This window comes from Erpetoichthys calabaricus, chromosome 2 (assembly GCF_900747795.2).
Source record: "Erpetoichthys calabaricus chromosome 2, fErpCal1.3, whole genome shotgun sequence".
Lineage (NCBI taxonomy): Eukaryota > Metazoa > Chordata > Cladistia > Polypteriformes > Polypteridae > Erpetoichthys > Erpetoichthys calabaricus.
The window spans coordinates 166,251,513-166,270,971 of record NC_041395.2 but is presented as its reverse complement, the minus strand read 5'-3'; the positions used below and the strand labels follow the sequence as shown (position 1 = coordinate 166,270,971).

General features: G+C 38.9%; 1 protein-coding gene across 2 annotated transcripts in view; it reads left to right on the top strand.

Annotated features, from left to right (window-relative positions):
* The window catches only part of pask (PAS domain containing serine/threonine kinase), a 140,903-nt gene that overhangs the window by 4,679 nt on the left and 116,765 nt on the right, over nucleotides 1–19,459 (top strand). For both annotated transcript variants that reach the window (XM_051922876.1, XM_051922875.1), the window contains exon 3: nucleotides 10,618–10,832. In XM_051922876.1, the coding sequence (XP_051778836.1) occupies nucleotides 10,618–10,832 (215 nt within the window). The remainder of the gene's footprint in view (nucleotides 1–10,617; nucleotides 10,833–19,459) is intronic.

Here is a 19,459-nt window from a genome sequence, read left to right as displayed (position 1 = left end):
CGCACATTCCGAGGAACTGACGACGGAGGAGTTGACGGAACTACAGACACGGCAACATACGGAGGTTCTGCAGGAGATCGGTATCGCAGAGGAGGTTACCTCATAAAGTGAGATAAAGGAAGTGTTTGCAATGTGGAAAAAAGTTTCGAACTTTAAAGAAAAGAAACAGCCTGAAAAAGTTGCAACTGATCGTGTAGCGGTACTATTTAATGACACTTGCCTAACTCATTTCAGAAACATTCTAAAGGGGAGGACTAAACAAAGCTCCTTGGATAGGTTTCTATTGAAACGCCTTGAGAATGAAAGTGAGGAAAGCGTGGCAAAAAAGAAAAAAAACTAGTGAAGAAGAAAATTAAGATAAGCAAAAATGAAAGAAAAAAACATTACAATACGCTAATCGGCTTCGCCAACATTTGTTTATTTCTTGAGATTCTCATTTATGTATTAGGTTTGATTTTGTTTGTATACAATATATTTGTTCATTATAAATACATTTTTTATGTTGAAAACATTTAACAAAAAATTGGGGTGGTTTTTTGGGGGCTGGGCACAAATTAATCTCATTTCAATTAATTTCAATGGGGAAAATTGATTTGAGATACGAGCATTTTGACTTACGAACTCGGTCACGGAACGAATTAAACTCGTATCTCAAGGTACCATTGTGTATGTGTGTGTATATATAATATACAGTAATACCTTGCTATATCGCGCTTCGACTTTCGCAGCTTCACTCTATCGCAGATTTTATATGTAAGCATATTTAAATATATATCGCAGATTTTTCGCTGGTTCGTGGGTTTCAGTGGACAATGAGTCTTTTAATTTCTGGTACGTGCTTCCTTAGTTGGTTTGCCCAGTTGATGTCATACAAGGGACGCTATGGGACAGATGGCTGAGAAGCTACCCAATCAGAGCACATATTAAATAAAACTCCTCAAATATATTGTGAGCGGGGGGGCTGTTCGCACCCCTAGAGGATACAGACGCTCCTCAAAAAACGCTGAAAGACTACCTTTACATTGCTCCCTTCCTTGCTGGGCTTACTTGCGGCTGCGTTGTCAAGCGATATGCTTCGCATACTTAAAAGCTCGAACAGCACCAATTGATTTTTTTGTTTGCTTTTCTTTCTCTCTCTCTCTCTCTCACTGACATTCTCTGTTCCTGACGCGCACTTCTTTGGAGAGGAAGATATGTTTGCATTCTTTTAATTGTGAGACGGAACTGTCATTTCTGTCTTGTCATGGAGCACGTTTAAACTTTTGAAAAAGAGACAAATATTTGTTTGTAGTGTTTGAATAAAGTTCCTGTCTCTCTACAACCTCCTGTGTTTCTGTGCAAATCTGTGACCCAAACGTGACAATATAAAAATAACCATATAAACGTATTGTTTTTACTTAGCGGATTTTCACCTTTCGCGGAGGGTGGAACGCAACCCCTGCGATGGAGGAGGGATCACTGTGTGTGTGTGTGTGTGTGTGTGTGTATGTGTATATAATATATACTAGCAAAATACCCGCGCTTCGCAGCGGAGAAGTAGTGTGTTAAAGAGGTTATGAAAAAGTAAAGGAAACATTTTAAAAATAACGTAACATGATTGTCAATGTAATTGTGTTGTCATTGTTATGAGTGTTGCTGTCATATATATATATACATATACACATATATACACACATATACAGATATATTATATATACATATACACACATATTTTTTATATATATATATTTTATATATATATATATATATATATATATATACACACATACATACATACATATACACACATAGATGCACTTACAATAACATAGAAATCAATATAAACAACATTAACATCATTATCATATGAGAATATGAAGTAATATATAAGAAGCACATTTCATATAAATATAAATAATTAAACAATAAAATCTTCTTGTATAATTTGCTACCGTGGCTTTTCGTTGGTCTGTCCAGGATATTTAAATCACCTGTAGCTTGCAAAGCGTTTCACCTATTGACTTGAAATCTGGTACACATATAATACGTCACGTCTGCTATCCGCTTTATGGGTGATGATTGTATTACTCTTTTTATGTTTATTTTATTTTAGAATCAACTCCTATATGCGCACACCAGGGCGGCCGTGGGCAGATGCGTATGGTGTATTCACTCCATGTTATCGTGCATTGCGCTGTCACTGGTATTTTGATAAAAGAATTTGAACAATATATAAGAAGCGTATAAATTATTAAACAGTAAAACATTAACATTTAAGAAGTAAAGTTACATTGAGTACTACTGCAGTGCCTTCGGGTATACCTCATTTTTTCTTTGCCCATTACATGCTTAAATGTATACATTTTTTGGTGTACCTACCCGAGAACACGCGACATATAACTGACCGTGGGAGAAGCATGGATTTCAAAGAAGCGTTGAGTTCATCTGCTGGTCTCCCTCGTGGAATAACTGGTAATGTTTCACTAAAATCTACAGCGAGTAAAACGACATTACCTCCTTTTTTTTTTGTACGATCTCTGAGATGTTGCTTTTTTCGGTTTAAGGCTTCATAAGCTCTTTTATGTTCCATGGTGTACTTAATAAGTACTAATTATCCCAAACCATCATCTTTGAATGTTGCAAGACTTTCGCCTTGTATGTAGATCGGGGTAATTACATTCATTGTATTCCTAGTCTGAATCACAATCTGATTGTATGGGTGGTTACCTGGCACTGTAGGGTTGCCACCCGTCCTTTAAAATACGGAATCGTGCCGTGTTTGACAATGAAATTGCGCGTCCCGTTTTGAATCAATACTGGACGGGATTTATCCCGTATTTTTTTAATCATTTTTTTTTTAAAGCAGCGTCTCATGCAAATCATCCCACACGCATTTTATGAAGATGCCTCCTTTCCTACTTTTGATTGGGTAATACTTGATGTCATCGTTAGTTTGATTGGTGTTTTTAACTGTCCAGTGAGGAGGGCGTGTCTTTTAAGTACAGTCTGCAAAGTGTTGGCACTGAGATGTGGCGTCAGCGCCATACTTGAAGCCCCTAACGTTGCGGTCAGCAAGTCGGCTAACATCCGCCATGTGCCGTCTTTCAGTTGCGAGAAGCAGATCATAGAATGGTTGAAACTGTTGCCCCTAACGTTGCGCCACGGCGTGTGGTTCGTTTATACCTCGTGTCTTCTCATTAAACTTTTATCTCGCGAATATGTTATTGCAATCCGCAGCGGGAGCGTTTCTATAAACTTTATTTAAACTTACGTTTTACACCGTGGTTTGTTTCCCTTATGAACATGCTTGTATGCTTAACTCGCTCCGTTCTCAATTGTTTAATTAATTTTTTGCTCTTCGCTGTTTGCAGCTGTTCCTCCATTTCCCCCTACTTCGTTCTTTTATCTCGCGAATATGTTATTGCAATCCTTAACGGGAGCGTTTCAATAAACTGATTGAAAATAGTTTTGCATTTACCTTTTTAGTAAAAGGCGAGCTTTTAAGCCTGAGAAATCACCCCGTAAATGCACACATTTAATTGGACATGTGTTAATATGTATGGTTACACAGTATTAAAAGACAGTGAACAACGTCAGTTACCTTTGTTCCCGCGTTTGATAAAAGGTGAGCTTTTAAGCCTGAGAAATCACCCCGTAAATGCACACGTTTAATTGCACATGTGTTAATATGTATGGTTACACAGTATTAAAAGACAGTCAAAAATTAACGTCATTTACCTTCGTTCCCGCGTGTGACTCGTGCTGTAAATCTCTTCCTTGTTTTTAGTTCACGTGATTACGTAGGAGGCGTGATGACGCGATACGTGACTCCGCCTCCTCCATTACAGTGTATGGACAAAAAATATGTTCCAGTTATGACCATTACGCTTTGAATTTCGAAATGAAACCTGCCTAACTTTTGTAAGTAAGCTGTAAGGAATGAGCCTGCCAAATTTCAGCCTTCTACCTACACGGGAAGTTGGAGAATTAGTGATGAGTGAGTCAGTGAGTGAGTGAGTCAGTCAGTGAGGGCTTTGCCTTTTATTAGTATAGATATTATTATTATACAGTGGGGCAAAAAAGTATTTAGTCAGCCACCAATTGTGCAAGTTCTCCCACTTAAAAAGACGAGAGAGGCCTGTAATTTTCATCATAGGTATACCTCAACTATGACAGACAAAATGAGAAAAAAAAAATCCAGAAAATCACATTGTCTGATTTTTTTTTTTTAAGAATTTATTTGCAAATCATGGTGGGGGAAAAAAGTATTTGGTCAATAACAAAAGTTCATCTCAATACTTTGTTATATACCCTTTGTTGGCAATGACAGAGGTCAAACGTTTTCTGTAAGTCTTCAGAAGGTTTTCACACACTGTTGCTGGTATTTTGGCCCATTGCTCCCACAGCCCCAAAGCATGATGTTTCCACCCTCATGCTTTACAGTAGGTATGGTGTTCTTTGGATGCAACTCGGCATTCTTTCTCCTTCAAACACGACGAGTAGAGTTTTTACCAAAAAGTTCTATTTTGGTTTCATCTGACCATATGACATTCTCCCAATCCTCTTCTGGATCATCCAAATGCGCTCTAGCAAACTTCAGACGGGCGTGCACATGTACTGGCTTAAGCAGGGGGACACGTCTGGCACTGCAGGATTTGAGTCCCTGGCGGCGTAGTGTGTTACTGATGGTAGCCTTTGTTACTTTGGTCCCAGCTCTCTGCAGGTCATTCACTAGGTCCCCCCGTGTGGTTCTGGGATTTTTGCTCACCGTTCTTGTGATCATTTTGACGCCATGGGGTGAGATCTTGCGTGGAGCCCCAGATCGAGGGAGATTATCAGTGGTCTTCTATGTCTTCCATTTTCTAATAATTGCTCCCACAGTTGATTTCTTCACACCAAGCTGCTTACCTATTGCAGATTCAGTCTTCCCAGCCTGGTGCAGGTCTACAATTTTGTTTCTGGTGTCCTTTGACAGCTCTTTGGTCTTGGCCATAGTGGAGTTTAGAGTGTGACTGTTTGAGGTTGTGGACAGGTGTCTTTTATATTGATAACGAGTTCAAACAGGTGCCATTAATACAGGTAACGAGTGGAGGACAGAGGGGCCTTTTACAGAAGAAGTTACAGGTCTGTGAGAGCCAGAAATCTTGCTTGTTTGTAGGTGACCAAATACTTATTTTCCACCATATTTTGTAAATAAATTCTTTAAAATCAGACAATGTGATTTTCTGGATTTTTTTTCTCATTTTGTCTCTCATAGTTGAGGTATACCTATGATGAAAATTACAGGCCTCTGTCATCTTTCTAAGTGGGAGAACTTGCACAATTGGTGGCTGACTAAATACTTTTTTGCCCCAATGTGTGTGTGTGTGTGTGTGTGTGTGTATATATATATATATATATATATATATAGCAAAATACCCGCGCTTCACAGCGGAGAAGTAGTGTGTTAAAGAGGTTATGTAAACATATATATACACATACTAGGGGGCTCCGCCCCCTGCTTGCTTCGCTCGCCAACCCCTGGTGTTGGGAAATGACAAAGAGCGTGATGTATGAATGAGATATAGAATAGTGTGAAGGTGTAGATGATGCAAATAGAAAGCAAACAACAAAGTGTGTGGCAAGTGTAAAGGTTTATTGGAGAATTTCTTTGTACACGCCGTTTAAGTGTAAAAGGTAATTCCAGGTCAGAACTTGTAAGGTCAATGAAGATGGTCATTGTCGTGATCAGAGTCAAGTTTGGCAGAGCTTAGAAAGAGTTGTGTCTCTCCAGGAAGTAATGCAATGACTTGGGTATTTATGTTTTACACATTAATATTTTTTGGACATAATATAGTGCGTTGTGTTAAAAGGGGCATTTGGTCTAATGAGATTGCTTCTCTGTAACTAAGTCGTCGCAGATAAAGGCTTGAGGAATTGTAATAATATCTGGGTGAAGTCTATCTGTATTGGTGAGTGTACCATCTCCCAGTTGTAATAACCAATTGTTATGATCTGGATGTGGACATCGCATGTTTTGTACTAACTGTATCTTTTGAAAGCAATGCCAATTGTCTGCGTATTTTAAGGTGCACTGAACAATAGTTGAGCGCATGGCATGTGGAACAATAGCTAAGCACTGTCTTAAAATCTCCTCCTAATAAAAGTACCTTTCCTCCAAAGGGAATATTATTATTCATCAACGTTTGTAGAAGTTTATGAATGGTGTTGAGTAAGTGACTGGATGACATTGTACATTCATCAATAATTAACAGTTTTGCAAGACGGATGTCACGTGCAGTGCTACTGTTTCTGTTCATAGTGGATAGCGATTTGTAGGATCTAATGCAGTTCATAAAGTTTTTACTTTCAGGTACATCGTTAGTTAGAAGGTTCTGTGGATATTCAGGATATGAATGTAAAGGAGGCAGTCTAATTTGACCCATTTGAGAACAACGTGTAAATTCATTACTTGTATTGCTAGTTGTTTCTTCAGGGAAGTTAAGTGAATGACAATGATTGCAAATGACATTCATTAATCCCAATGAATTTTCCTGAATAGTGGACTCATTATTGAATGCGTTGTCAGCTAACGGAAGCATTTAGCAGGTGTCTGTCGTTGATGTCTGTGACGTGTATGTTTTGCTTGTGCCGTTTGAGAGGCGCGTCGTTGTATGTCCAGTATTTGGGACGTGTTGTTTTGGAGCTGTAATCGATTTGCCTGTGCTGTGTGAGAAGCCCGTTGTAGTTTACGGCGTGCATTGTTTGTATTGAGCCTTGCCCGTTTTTGTATGTCGGTCAGTTGAGCTTTCTCTTTTTGGAGCCTTGCCTGCTTGCTTTCCGGCATTTGAGATGCGCGGTGTAGACGTCTGCGTTTATTTATTTTGTCCCCTCGCTGCCGTCTCTGTATGTCTGAGACGGGAGGTGTTTCGTTTTGAAGCCGTGCCTGTTTCGATGCAGCACTATGAGACGCGCCCTGCATGCGTCCACATTCAGTGTGTCTGTCCATTTGGGTTCGTTTCTGTAACTGTGTTAGTTGAGCTTTGCGTTTTTGGAGCCGAGACATTTTTTTCTTCTAGAAATACGGATAAGTGATAAGGAGGATCGCACTCACTGTTAATATGGAGCCTTTTCTGCGGTTGAACGGTTAATAGTGCCTCATTGTAATGAGATCCACCTATGCTGCATAGTGTGAATTGTGTTTGGTCCCGTTATCCGAGCGGTATCGTTTTGTACCCGTGATCATGAATTCATGACTTGTTTGTTCTTGAGCGTGAGAAATATGGATAAGTAATAAGGAGGATCGCACTCACTGTTAATAGGGAGCCTTTTCTGCGGTTGAACGGTTAATAGTACCTCATTGTAATGAGATCTACCTATGATAGATAGATAGATAGATAGATACTTTATTAATCCCAGGGGGAAATTCACATACTCCAGCAGCAAAAAATATTAAATTAAAGAGTAATAAAAAATGCAGGTAAAAAACAGACAATAACTTGAATAATGTTCAACGTTTACCCCCTCTGGTGGAATTGAAGAGTCGCATAGTTTGGGGGAGGAATGATCTTCTCAGTCTGTCAGTGGAGTAGGACAGTGACAGCAGTCTGTCGCTGAAACTGCTCCTCTGTCTGGAGATGACACTGTTTAATGGATGTAGTGGATTCTCCATAATTGATAGGAGCCTGCTGAGTGCCCGTTGCTCTGCTACGGATGTCAAACCGTCCAGCTCTATGCCAACAATAGAGCCTGCCTTCCTCACCAGTTTGTCCAGGCGTGAGGCATCCTTCTTCTTAATGCTGCCTCCCCAGCACACCACTGCGTAAAAGAGGGCACTCGCCACAACCATCTGATAGAACATCTGCAGCATCTTACTGCAGATGTTGAAGGATGCCAGTCTTCTAAGGAAGTACAGGCGGCTCTGTCCTTTCTTGCACAGAGAATCAGTATTGGCAGTCCAGTCCAATTTATCGTCCAGCTGCACTCCCAGGTATTTATAGGTCTGCACCCTCTGCACACAGTCACCTCTGATGATCACGGGGTCCATGAGGGGCCTGGGTCTCCTAAAATCCACCACCAGTTCCTTGGTTTTGCTGGTGTTCAGTTGTAGGTGGTTTAAGTCGCACCATTTAACAAAGTCCTTGATGAGGTTTCTATACTCCTCCTCCTGCCCACTCCTGATGCAGCCCACGATAGCAGTGTCGTCAGCAAACTTTTGCACGTGGCAGGACTCCGAGTTATATTGGAAGTCTGATGTATATAGGCTGAACAGGACCAGAGAAAGTACAGTCCCCTGCGGCGCTCCTGTGTTGCTGACCACAATGTCAGATCTGCAATTCCTGAGACGCACATACTGAGGTCTGTTTGTAAGATAGTCCACGATCCATGCCACCAGGTATGAATCTACTCCCATCTCTGTCATCTTGTCCCTAAGGAGCAAAGGTTGGATGGTGTTGAAGGCGCTAGAGAAGTCTAGAAACATAATTCTTACAGCGCCATAGTGTGCATAGTGTGAACGTGTTGAGATGATGTATGTTTAATATGGACGGTTCATTTAGAAATGGGGCTTTTTGTGTCATTTGTTATTTATGTTACTGTGGTCGTTTTTGTGCACGTTTCGTGTGCTATGTCCGTAGTCTGTCCCGTTTCTTGGCCAATGGGCTTTGTGTGGTGCTCGCGGCTTCTTTTTTTTTGTGTGCTGGGGCTTGTTGAATCCTCCTCTTTGTATGTGTCCCGTTTCGTGTGCAATGGGTTTCGTGCTCCTTTTTTCTTTGGTCTGACTCCTTTTTTCTGTGCGCGACGCCTCATTTTTTATTTTACGTTGCATTCCATCCGGTTCCCGTTGCTTGCGGGGGGGGGGGGGATTTGTGGGGCGCCTGCGCAGTACGTCTTTTGCGTCCACGGCCCATTGCCGGATGTCCCTGCGTCCATCCGGTTTAGCATTCTCGGTTAGTAATGTGGATTAGGAATGTTTGGTTGTAGTTGTTGTTACGAAAGGTGAAGTATCAGTCAGTTTTTAAGTCTGTAGGAGCGATTACTTCTTTGACATGGGTACATTAGGTGTTGCATTGATGTTTCTTTCCGATAAGTATTGAAACGGTTCCCTCAGACCGTTTTGTCCAATATGAGGCTTTACCAGATAATTTAAACCATCCATAAATACATTTTCTATCCCTGCTTATCCAGAGTAGGTTTGTGGGGCAGCTAGAGCCTTTCCCAGCAATCCACAGACGCAGGCACCAGCCCATTACAGCAGAAAAACTAATAGCATTCATTTTTCAAAATAAGCATTTTTGCAGAAAATCTTACTGGGGTAATCATTCTTTATTCCACTATACGCTCATGTGTGAGCAGGTGAGTCTGTATTTCTGATTTAGTGTCAATAAATAAACACACAGTAACACGTAACAAAAGTGACACAGTATTAAACTAGTTTAGAAAAATGGGTGGACTTGTTTTCCGCTACAGTAGTTCTGCATAAGTAGATGTAAAGTGCAAGTAAGCTTAATAATGTGCCTGGAGTGTATGCTGGCATCAGAGTGCATAGGGGACAAAGAAGTCAACCATAGGGCATACTGACTCGTGTTTCAACAGCAGAAGAATTTAAATAGGAGATATCTTTGGGAAAACTGAACAAAAACCCAGGTAATTTGAGGCAGCGGTGCAGTTTGTTGTGCCACTGTGCAGCCCATTGTTGTTTGGGTGTACATGTGTGTGTTTGTGTGGTGTGTGTGTGTGTGTTTTTTTTTTTTTTTTTTTTATAAACTTAAGTGCTGTATCATTAGGTCTGTTCTGTTCAGTTACAGAAGTTTCTGGGTCATGAAAGGAAAACAGAAAAGTGAAAGAAATGCTGTTTTGCCTAGTTGACCAAACTTTTGGTTTGTTGATTTATAGAGCCTGTGCCATATACTATGCACTGTTGTAAATTTATGAGTTTTAAAATGTCTTTTATTACTTAGATATATCCCATAAGGACCTTTTCAATTCAAAATATATTTGTTTTGTCAAGCCTTTATCAGTAAATAAGGTTAAATGAGAACATTCTATATTATTTATAACTTGTCCTAAAATGTGTTATTTAACTAAAAAGACAAAATATCTAACTAAAATATATAGTTAATATCTAAATAACATAATCAAAGGAGTGTCTCAGCCAGGATTAATTTATGTAAGCAGATAGGCATATTAAATTGATATTCACAAATTTTATTACATGCATAAAACGATCTATTAGGGATCATGCTGAAGTCTAAATACTGTAGCAAATATTGCCTATAAATTGCATATTTGATTTAGTTGATCAATCAGTCAATCTTTCCTTTCTCCTGGAATATAGTATTGTCTTGTCAGAGCATTCAGTCGTTCTGCTCCCAGGCTCTGGAACTCACTATCTACTGAGCTTAGAAATATTTAATCATTTTCAACTTTCAAATGTAAACTTAAAACCCATCTATTTAAAATGGCTTTTTCTTTATGATTACAGTGGCTTTGTTTGGTTTTAATTTTTATATTTTCTGATGTTTTAAGTTTTGTTTGTAATGTGCTTTTTTATTTATTGTTAGTTCAGTGTCCTTGAGTGCTTAGAAAGACGCCTTGTATAAATAAAATGTATTATTATTATTATTTTTCATTTTAATTTTTAATTTTTTTTATATAAAGGAAATGGCTTGAATTCATACTGCTTCAGTTCAGGAGCAACTTGGAACCTTCACTTATCTGACCTACGTAGTTCTTCACCTATTTCTGATTTTTGTAATGCTTCCACAAACTCTCTCCTTAAGCACCTATCTTGGGGCATCCCCATTCAAACATCATTGCCTTCAAATCGTAATCCCAATCAGGCAATTCTCACTGTTGACACCAAGACTACAGAGGTAAGTACTTCTGGCAATGTTTATAACCTGTTATGCATGAAATGTATAATACATGTAGATAGCAAAGTAACTGTGACTTTACATAGCCTGACCTATGTCAGTTGCATTGATTTATGTGTTATTGATGTTTCCCTTTGCAAATTTTAAAATCATTGTTAGAGAATATAGGAATGTTTCATCTGAATTGAGGAAAGGGAGATGTTATGTATTTAAAATTTAATCTAATATTCTCTAACCACCTTGATCTAATTTGGGGTTATGGGTGGGCTAGAGCCAGTTCTGGCAGAAGTGGGCTCAGGGCAGAAAAAGTCCCTGAACAGGGCACCAGTTTGGAATTGCATGTTAACCTAGGGAAATTCATTCAAACATGTGAAAATGCACAGACACCACAAAGACAGTGATTAGAAGTGGGATTTGAATCCAGGACTCAAAATTCATAATAAAACAGTACTCAGCAGTATACCACTCCATCTTTAATGTTCAATGATAAAATAAACCATGGCCATTCAAACAACATGGCTGAGTAAAATCTGATGCTAATAATTGTTGCATGGTGTCTTCAGATTTCTACAGTGGCTTGTATGATAATCATAAATATTTGCCTTACATTATCTTGCAACAAAATAAATAGCTATCTCTTTTTTTTTTTTAAATAGAGAATCTTAAAATACAAGAGAATCTTAAAATACACTGCTCATAGAAATTAAGGGGAACACTTAAATCACATATCAGGTCTTGATGAGCAAAATATTCAAGTGGAAAATCAAGTGGATCAAAATGATGTAACAACATTTAAAGGAAACTAAAATCACACTCAAAATCATAGTCAAAAATTGAAATCACAGGCTGATCCAACTTGCGTGAATTTCATCAATGCAACTCATAATGTGACTCAGTAGTGTGTATGGCCCCCATGTGTCTGTGTGCACTCCCGACAATGTCAGGGCATGCTCCTGATGAGACAGCAGATGGTGTTCTGTGGGATCTCCTCCCAGACCTGAATCAGGGTATCAGTGAGCTCCTAGACAGTTTGTGGTGCGTTGGATGCACCGATACGTAACATCCCAGAGGTTATTAATTGGATTCAGGTCTGGGAACATGAGGGTCAATCAATGGCATTAATGCCTTCGTCATCCAGGAACTGCCTACACACTCTGGCCATTAATTGTCCTGCACTAAGAAGGAAATAAGGGCCCACTGCACCAGAATATAGTCTGACAGTGGCTTTGAGGATTTCATTCTGGTACCTAACAGCAGTCAGGGTGCCTAGCACGTGGAGGCTTGTGTGAATCTCCAAAGTTATGTCTCCACAGACCATCACTGACCCTCTGCCAAACTGGTCATGCTGGATGTTGTTGCAGGCTGCATAAAATTCATCACAGCATCTCCAGACTCTTTCACGTCTGTCAAATGTGCTAAGTGTGAACCTGCTGTCATCTGTGAAGATGAGGCCATAGCGGAGCTGCCAGTTGTTTAATCTGGCTAATGCCAGTCAAGCTGCATGGTGATGGGCTGTGAGCACAGGTCCGACTAGAAGATTTGGGCCCTCATGCTACCCTCATAGAATCTGTTTCTGACAGTTTGGTCAGAAATATGCACACCAGGAGCCAGCTGGAGGTCATTTTGCATGGCTCTGGCAGTACTCCTTCCGTTCCTCCTCACACAAAGGAGCAGATACTGGTCCTGCTGCTGGGTTGATGCCCTTCAATGGCACTGTCATAGTGTAATGGCCTGTCTCCTGGTATCTCCTCAATGTTATTGAAACTTTGGTATGAGATGCAGCAAACCTTCTTGTGACCGCACGTATGGATGTGCCGTCCTGGAGGAGCTTAACTACCCTGTGCCATCTGAACTGGCTGCAGGTACCACCTCATGCATCTAGTAGTGACTAGGACACTAGCAAAATGCAAAACTAGAGAAGAATCAGTCAAGAGGGATAAAGAGAGCAATTGTCTGTGGCTACTACCACCTGCAAGACCATTCCCTTTTTGGGCATTGTCTTTCTGTTGGCTGTCCAGTGCACTTTCATTTTCACTAAAGCAGGTGAAGTTGATTCACAATCACTTATGCTTCCTATCTTGACAGATTGATATCCCTGAAACTTAACTGACTTGGTGTTAGATTGTGATGATTAAGTGTTCCCTTAATTTTTTTTCAGCAGAATACATTATCAGATAAAAGAAAAGAAAAAATATTAAATTCTTCAGCAGAAGTTAACTAAGAGATGTACATAAAAGAACTGTACCTTGAGTGGAAGAAGTTGCCTCTGTACTCTATACATAGATGGATAGATATCTATCTTCATGCACAAGCAGAATTGGCATTATTTTTCAACATTTATAGTATTAATTAACAGGTAGGTACATGGTGGTGTCATTTACCTTCCACTTTATTAATTAAGTTAAATACAAAAATGAATTTAATATTTAATAATAGCAGTAGTTATCTTTATTGTATTCCTACACAACCTACCGAGTTAATAACCTTTGTAGCTGGGAGTTGAAGTGAAACGAGTGCATGGAAGAATGTACCCGTCAGTTTAAACTCACAATCCTAGGCCCACTCAGGAGCTAACCTCTTAGACACAACAAATTTAGAGAGATTTACTGCATGTTTATATTTCACAACCATATTTCCTTGCAGGTAACAGAAAAGATAATTATTGTGTACTACCAAATAACATCAGATTTCTTGCCTGGTTTAATCTTAAGGGTTTACAGTACCTCTCCCAAAAACATAATCAAGAAATGTTCTTTTTGAAGAAAGTTTTTATATCGGTCAGTTTAACTCTCTTCTCAACAAACTCTGTATATACAGTCTTCATTGCTTATTTAGCCCTTTTATGTATTTTTTAATACCATCCCACTTTAGCATTCTTAATTATTGTTATATCAAATATTTTTAACTTTGTGTCTTCATTTGTCAGTTGCTCTTTAGTTAATTTCATACTTTAATAGTGCCTAATTTTTTGTTTGTACAGGTTAGTTAAGCCTTTGTGGATGTTTTCTAGAACTCAACCTTGAATTGTACCATTTCAACCACATGGACACCTTAATTTCATTCTATTTGTTGGGATCATATATACTGTTTTGACCAGTATGTTTCCCAAATAGAGAAAGATTTTTAACCTCTGCAAATGTTGTTGTAGCTTTTGTCAAAAGGAGTACAAAATGCTAGATCACTGTCAGTGTTTCTGAGAGATAAACAACTAAGTTATAATTTAAGAATTGTATTCTCCCCACTCCAGGTTTAATATGTACAGTGAATGAAAATGGTTTAGATTCTGAATTGTCAATCAGTTAGTTTAGTTAAAAATTAACTGTCTGTGTATTCTCAACATTGCCTTTCCTATCAGAACAATTTAGGTGAGATGGTTGAAATTGATCAATCCAATTTCTCCAAAATAATATCACTATGAGTTTTGAAGATCCCTAATGAACTACTGTCTGCCATGCTACTTTAACTTTATAATTTGGAAAAAGTTTAGTAAGCTATGTTATTTGAAATATACCTAGAATATTATTGAGATGGTCCTATTTGTAAACTGTTTTAGTATACACTCAATAATAATTGTAGTGTTTTGGAATTCTTTATTTTGATGTAATCTTCTACTGTATAAAAGCAAACAAGCTGAGTCTGATTTCAAGTAAGGATGACATGATAAGCTTTAAAGTTATATAATTAAGCTTTGCAAAACTTCACAGAGTATCTACAGACTAAATGTTGATTTGGGATCTTTATTTTAGAGAAATCATATGTACATAAGCAAATTGACAATACTAGTGTTTATTTTATGATTTTTTGTTTAAGTATTGTTGGATAATTTTGTTTTTTATTTTCTAATTTTTAATTGCATAATTACCTATGAAATAGTGAAAAGAAAAGGGTGGTAATAATAATCCATTTAATTTATATATCATCTTACCAGTAGTTTTTAGGTCATATGAGATATGACTGTATCATGCTGCTAAATTTACATAGTTCATTTGTAGTGCGTAGTATTCTAAAATCTTAATTTGGTCTTGTCCCAGATTTCATAATTGTTTGTTTCATTCTGGTATGCTGTGACTATTAACATATTTCAAACATTTATGCTTCATAGTAATTTAGAATTTAATTTTCTTGTGAAACTACTGTAATGAAACAAAGTCCACAGGTATCCAGTGTAGCTAGGTTGTTTTTATTTTGTATTTCATACAGATACTCTATCACAGTGTTTCTCAAACTGTGTGCCGCGGCACACTAGTGTGCCGCAGAAGATTTGCAGATGTGCCGCGGGAGTTTCTACAAATATTTGAAATTTATACAGGTTTTCAGAACGCTACACGTGCAGCGTTACACAGGTCTGCCTACTATTAAATTTTTATCCTACATTGCGATGACGTCCCCACTTGCAACGACCAGTAATAGTAGCCCGCACTCTCCCCTTTTCTCTGCCCTGCTAAATCGGAACGCTACATTTTGACGACAAGGGGTGTTAGCTATTCAGGTTATGGAATTTTCCACTATACATATATTATTATAATGACTAAAATGTAGCAGACGCACAGCAGTTTTTGAATTGGTAACGATAATGATAAGCGATGTGTTTCATTTAAATTTTTTAGGTGCATGCTAATAATAACAAATTATCAATAAGCGTTATTCATTGTTATCCATGGAGAAATACGTTAGCAAGAATGAAACTGCAAAAGCGTTAAAAAAAAAAAGCAAGAAGCCAAACGAAGGTACAAAGAAGATTACATCGGATATGGTTTCATATCTTCGGGACCTGAAGATGCTCCATTGCCATTATGTCTGATCTGCAATTCAGCTCTGTCGAATGAGGCGCTTGTTCCAAGCAAATTGAAGAGACACTTGGAAACAAAACATCGGGCTGTAAAAGCGCAACCGAAGGAATACTTCGAAAACATCAGGGCTCAACAAAATAAACAAGCTAAGAAACTTACGAACTACCTAAAGCTGCCAGAAAAGGGATTGATTGCAAGTTATAAGGTTGCTCAGTTATTAGCAAAACGCAAGAAAGCGCATACAGAGGCTGAATCAGTCATTGCACCAGCTTTAGCAATAGTTGTTGAAACTATCCTTGGACCCGATGCCGCCGAAAAAGTTAAGAAAGTTCCTTTGTCAAATGATACTATCTCGCGCAGAATTGAAGACTTATCGTCAGATTTACAAGATCAAATCTGCGAACACTTTGACGCGCCTGACGATGAAGTGTCTCTGTTGTGGTCTCTTCAAGTTGATGAATCCACTGACGTTAGCGGCAAAGCCCAGCTGCTAGCTTTTATTCGGTTCATAAAGGATGAAAAATGTGTCAACGAATTCTTATTTTGCAAAGACTTACAAACTACGACCAAAGGCGAAGATATTTTCAATGTGGTGAACGAAAACATTTTGCTCTTCAAACTACAGTGGAAAAACTGTGTCAGCGTTTGCACCGATGGCTGTCCTTTCATGCAGGGAAATAGAAAGGGATTCGTCACTCTTGTGCGTCAAGAAAATCCAAATGTATTAGTTGTTCACTGCATGATCCACAGAGAAGCTCTTGCCTTCAAATCTTTGCCGAAAGATTTGATGTCTGTTCTGGATCAAGTGATTACAGTTGTAAACTTCATCAAATCTCGACCACTTGCATCCTGACTTTTCTCTCAGCTCTGTGAAGCAATGGATTCAGACTACAAATGCCTCCTGTATCACACCAACGTTCGTTGGCTGTCCAGGGGAAAAGTGTTAAAGCGTGTCGTCCAACTCAAGGCTGAGCTGATTTCATTCTTGGAGGCTGAAAAAAAAGACTTTGGATTTTCTATTCATGAAGAGATCTGGTGGGTTAAGGTGACATTTCTCTCTGATTTATTTGACAAATTAAATTCACTGAATTTAAGTCTTCAAGGACCATTGGAAAACATCATCACTGCATCCTCAAAACTGAAGTCATTTGGTGAAAAATTGTCGTTGTGGCAAAGTAAGATCTCAAAAGGAGTCTTCGACTGCTTTCCTACTTACAATGAATGTGCTTCAAATAAAGAAATCACCCCCGAAATTCTGTACACTTTGACACACCTGCAGTCAGCATTGCAGCATTACTTCCCAACAGTTGGAAGTAATGAATATGGATGGGTCAGCTATCCATTTGGAAACAATGAAGCTACAAATCTTACAACTGAAGAAGAAGGGCAGCTCATTGATTTAAAAAACGATGCAGTTCTTAAGTCAAGTTTTGCCGAGAAAAGCCTGGATGTGTTTTGGATTTCAATCAACAAGTTATATCCTGCAATCAGTTTAAAAGCAATCAAAATAATTCTTCCATTTGCATCTTCATGGTTTTGTGAGTTTGGATTTTCAGCATTGACTGAAATCAAGTCTAAGAAAAGAGAGAGACTTCTTACAATAGATGCTGAAATGCGAGTTTGTTTGTCGACTTTGGAGCCTCGATTAGATCGCATTTGCTCTCAAAAACAGGCACATCCTTCACATTGAATGTAATACTTAAAAACAGGTAAAATAATTTTTCATTTTATTATAAAACAACTGTTGTTCTTCCTGGTGTGCCACGAAATTTTTTTAGTTTTTTTACTGTGCCAACAGACAAAAAAGTTTGAGAAACACTGCTCTATCATAACAGTACTTTAAAAATAATTAGAGTTAATAAAACCTTAAGAGGAGTAATTTGTGGCATACAAATGTGACATTTCAAATCTCTGGTAATTCTGATTCCTGTTCTGCAAAAGTTCATTTATTCATTAAGATATTGCTCAGCTGCCGTGATCACATAACATAAAGAAATAGCCTTTCCTTCCCTTTTTGTATTTTACAAAGATATTAATTAGGATGAATAATGAAGAAGGGAGAAAATGGCAAAACAGCAAATTTCTAACATATAAATGAGGTGGCCAGAAATGCACATATTAAAATGTGTGTTTGTAAAGAGTTAATGTGCCAAAACTCATTAGATAGAGAGATAGATACTTTATTAATCCCCAAGGGGAAATTCAGCAGCATACTGATAAAAACAATATTAATTAAAGAGGTGATAAAAACACAGTGCAAGTTGTATAATGTTACCGTTTACTCACACCCCCCCCCCCCCCCGTGGAATTGAAGAGTCGCATAGTGTGGGGGAGGAACGATCTCCTCAGTCTGTCAGTGAAGCAGGACAGTAACAGCAGTCTGTCGCTGAAGCTGCTCCTCTGTCTGGAGATGATACTGTTCAGTGAATGCAGTGGATTCTCCATGATTGACAGGAGCCTGCTCAGCGCCCGTCGCACCGCCACAGATGTCAAACTGTCCATCTCTGTGCCTACAATAGAGCCTGCCTTCCTCACCAGTTTGTCCAGGCGTGAAGCGTCTCTCTTTTTTTATGCTGCCTCCCCAGCAGACCACCGCATACAAGAGGGCGCTCACCACAACCAATTGATAGAACATCTGCAGCATCTTATTGCAGATGTTGAAAGACGCCATCCTTCTAAGGAAGTGTAGTCAGCTCTGTCCTCTCTTGCATAGAGCATCAGTATTGGCAATCCAGTCCAGTTTATCATCCAGCTGCACTCCCAGGTATTTATAGGTCTGTACCCTCTGCACACAGTCACTTCTGATAATCACGGGGTCAGTAGGGGCCTGGGCCTCCTAAAATCCACCACCAGCTCTTTGGTTTTGCTGGTGTTCAGTTGTAGGTGGTTTGAGTTGCACCATTTAACAAAGTCCTTGATTAGGTTCCTATACTCCTCCTGATGCAGCCCATGATAGCAGTGTCATCAGTGGACTTTTGCACATGGCAGGACTCCGAGTTGTATTGGAAGTCCGATGTATATAGGCTGAACAGGACTGGAGAAAGCACAGTCTCCTGCAGCACTCCTGTGCTGCTGACCACGATGTCAGACCTGCAATTCCTGAGACGCACATACTGAGGTCTGTCTGTAAGATAGTCCATGATCCATGCCACCAGGTATGAATCTACTCCCATCTCTGTCAGCTTGTCCCTAAGGAACAGAGGTTGGATGGTATTGAAGGCGCTAGAGAAGTCCAGAAACATAATTCTTACTGCACCACTGCCTCTGTCCAAGTGGGAGAGGGATCGGTGTAGCATGTAGATGATGGCATCCTCCATTATTAAATTATTATTTATTACTAAATTATTTTATTGACCAAATTATTTTACCTGATTGCTTAGATTGCCTAACCCCATGTTTTTCCCTCTAAAGTCTTACCTTCTCAGCATGGTGATAAATTGACTTTGAAGGAGATGTACAAATTTCAGAGCCAGTGTGGCCTTGTTTAGGTTGCTGGAGATTGATTTTATTTTAAACTGCACTCCAGAGCAATTAAATTATATAACTTAACCATTTAGGTATCTTAATAACTAAAGAACTAATATTGTGTAAACAGGTGTCTGTCAAAGTTACTTGAGACTTCCTAGTTATTGTTGGTTCTATGTATTTTTTTAAGTAAAATATCTGTTTACTACTCTGTCTGTTCTTGTGTATATCACATCATTGCCAAACCCACTTAATCCAGTTCAGGGTCATCAGTCAGGAACTTATCCTGATAGCCCTGGGTACAAAGTGGGAAACAGCATTGGGCAAACTGTACTTCATCCTATAGGTTTTTGGGCCTTTTTCCAAAAGTTA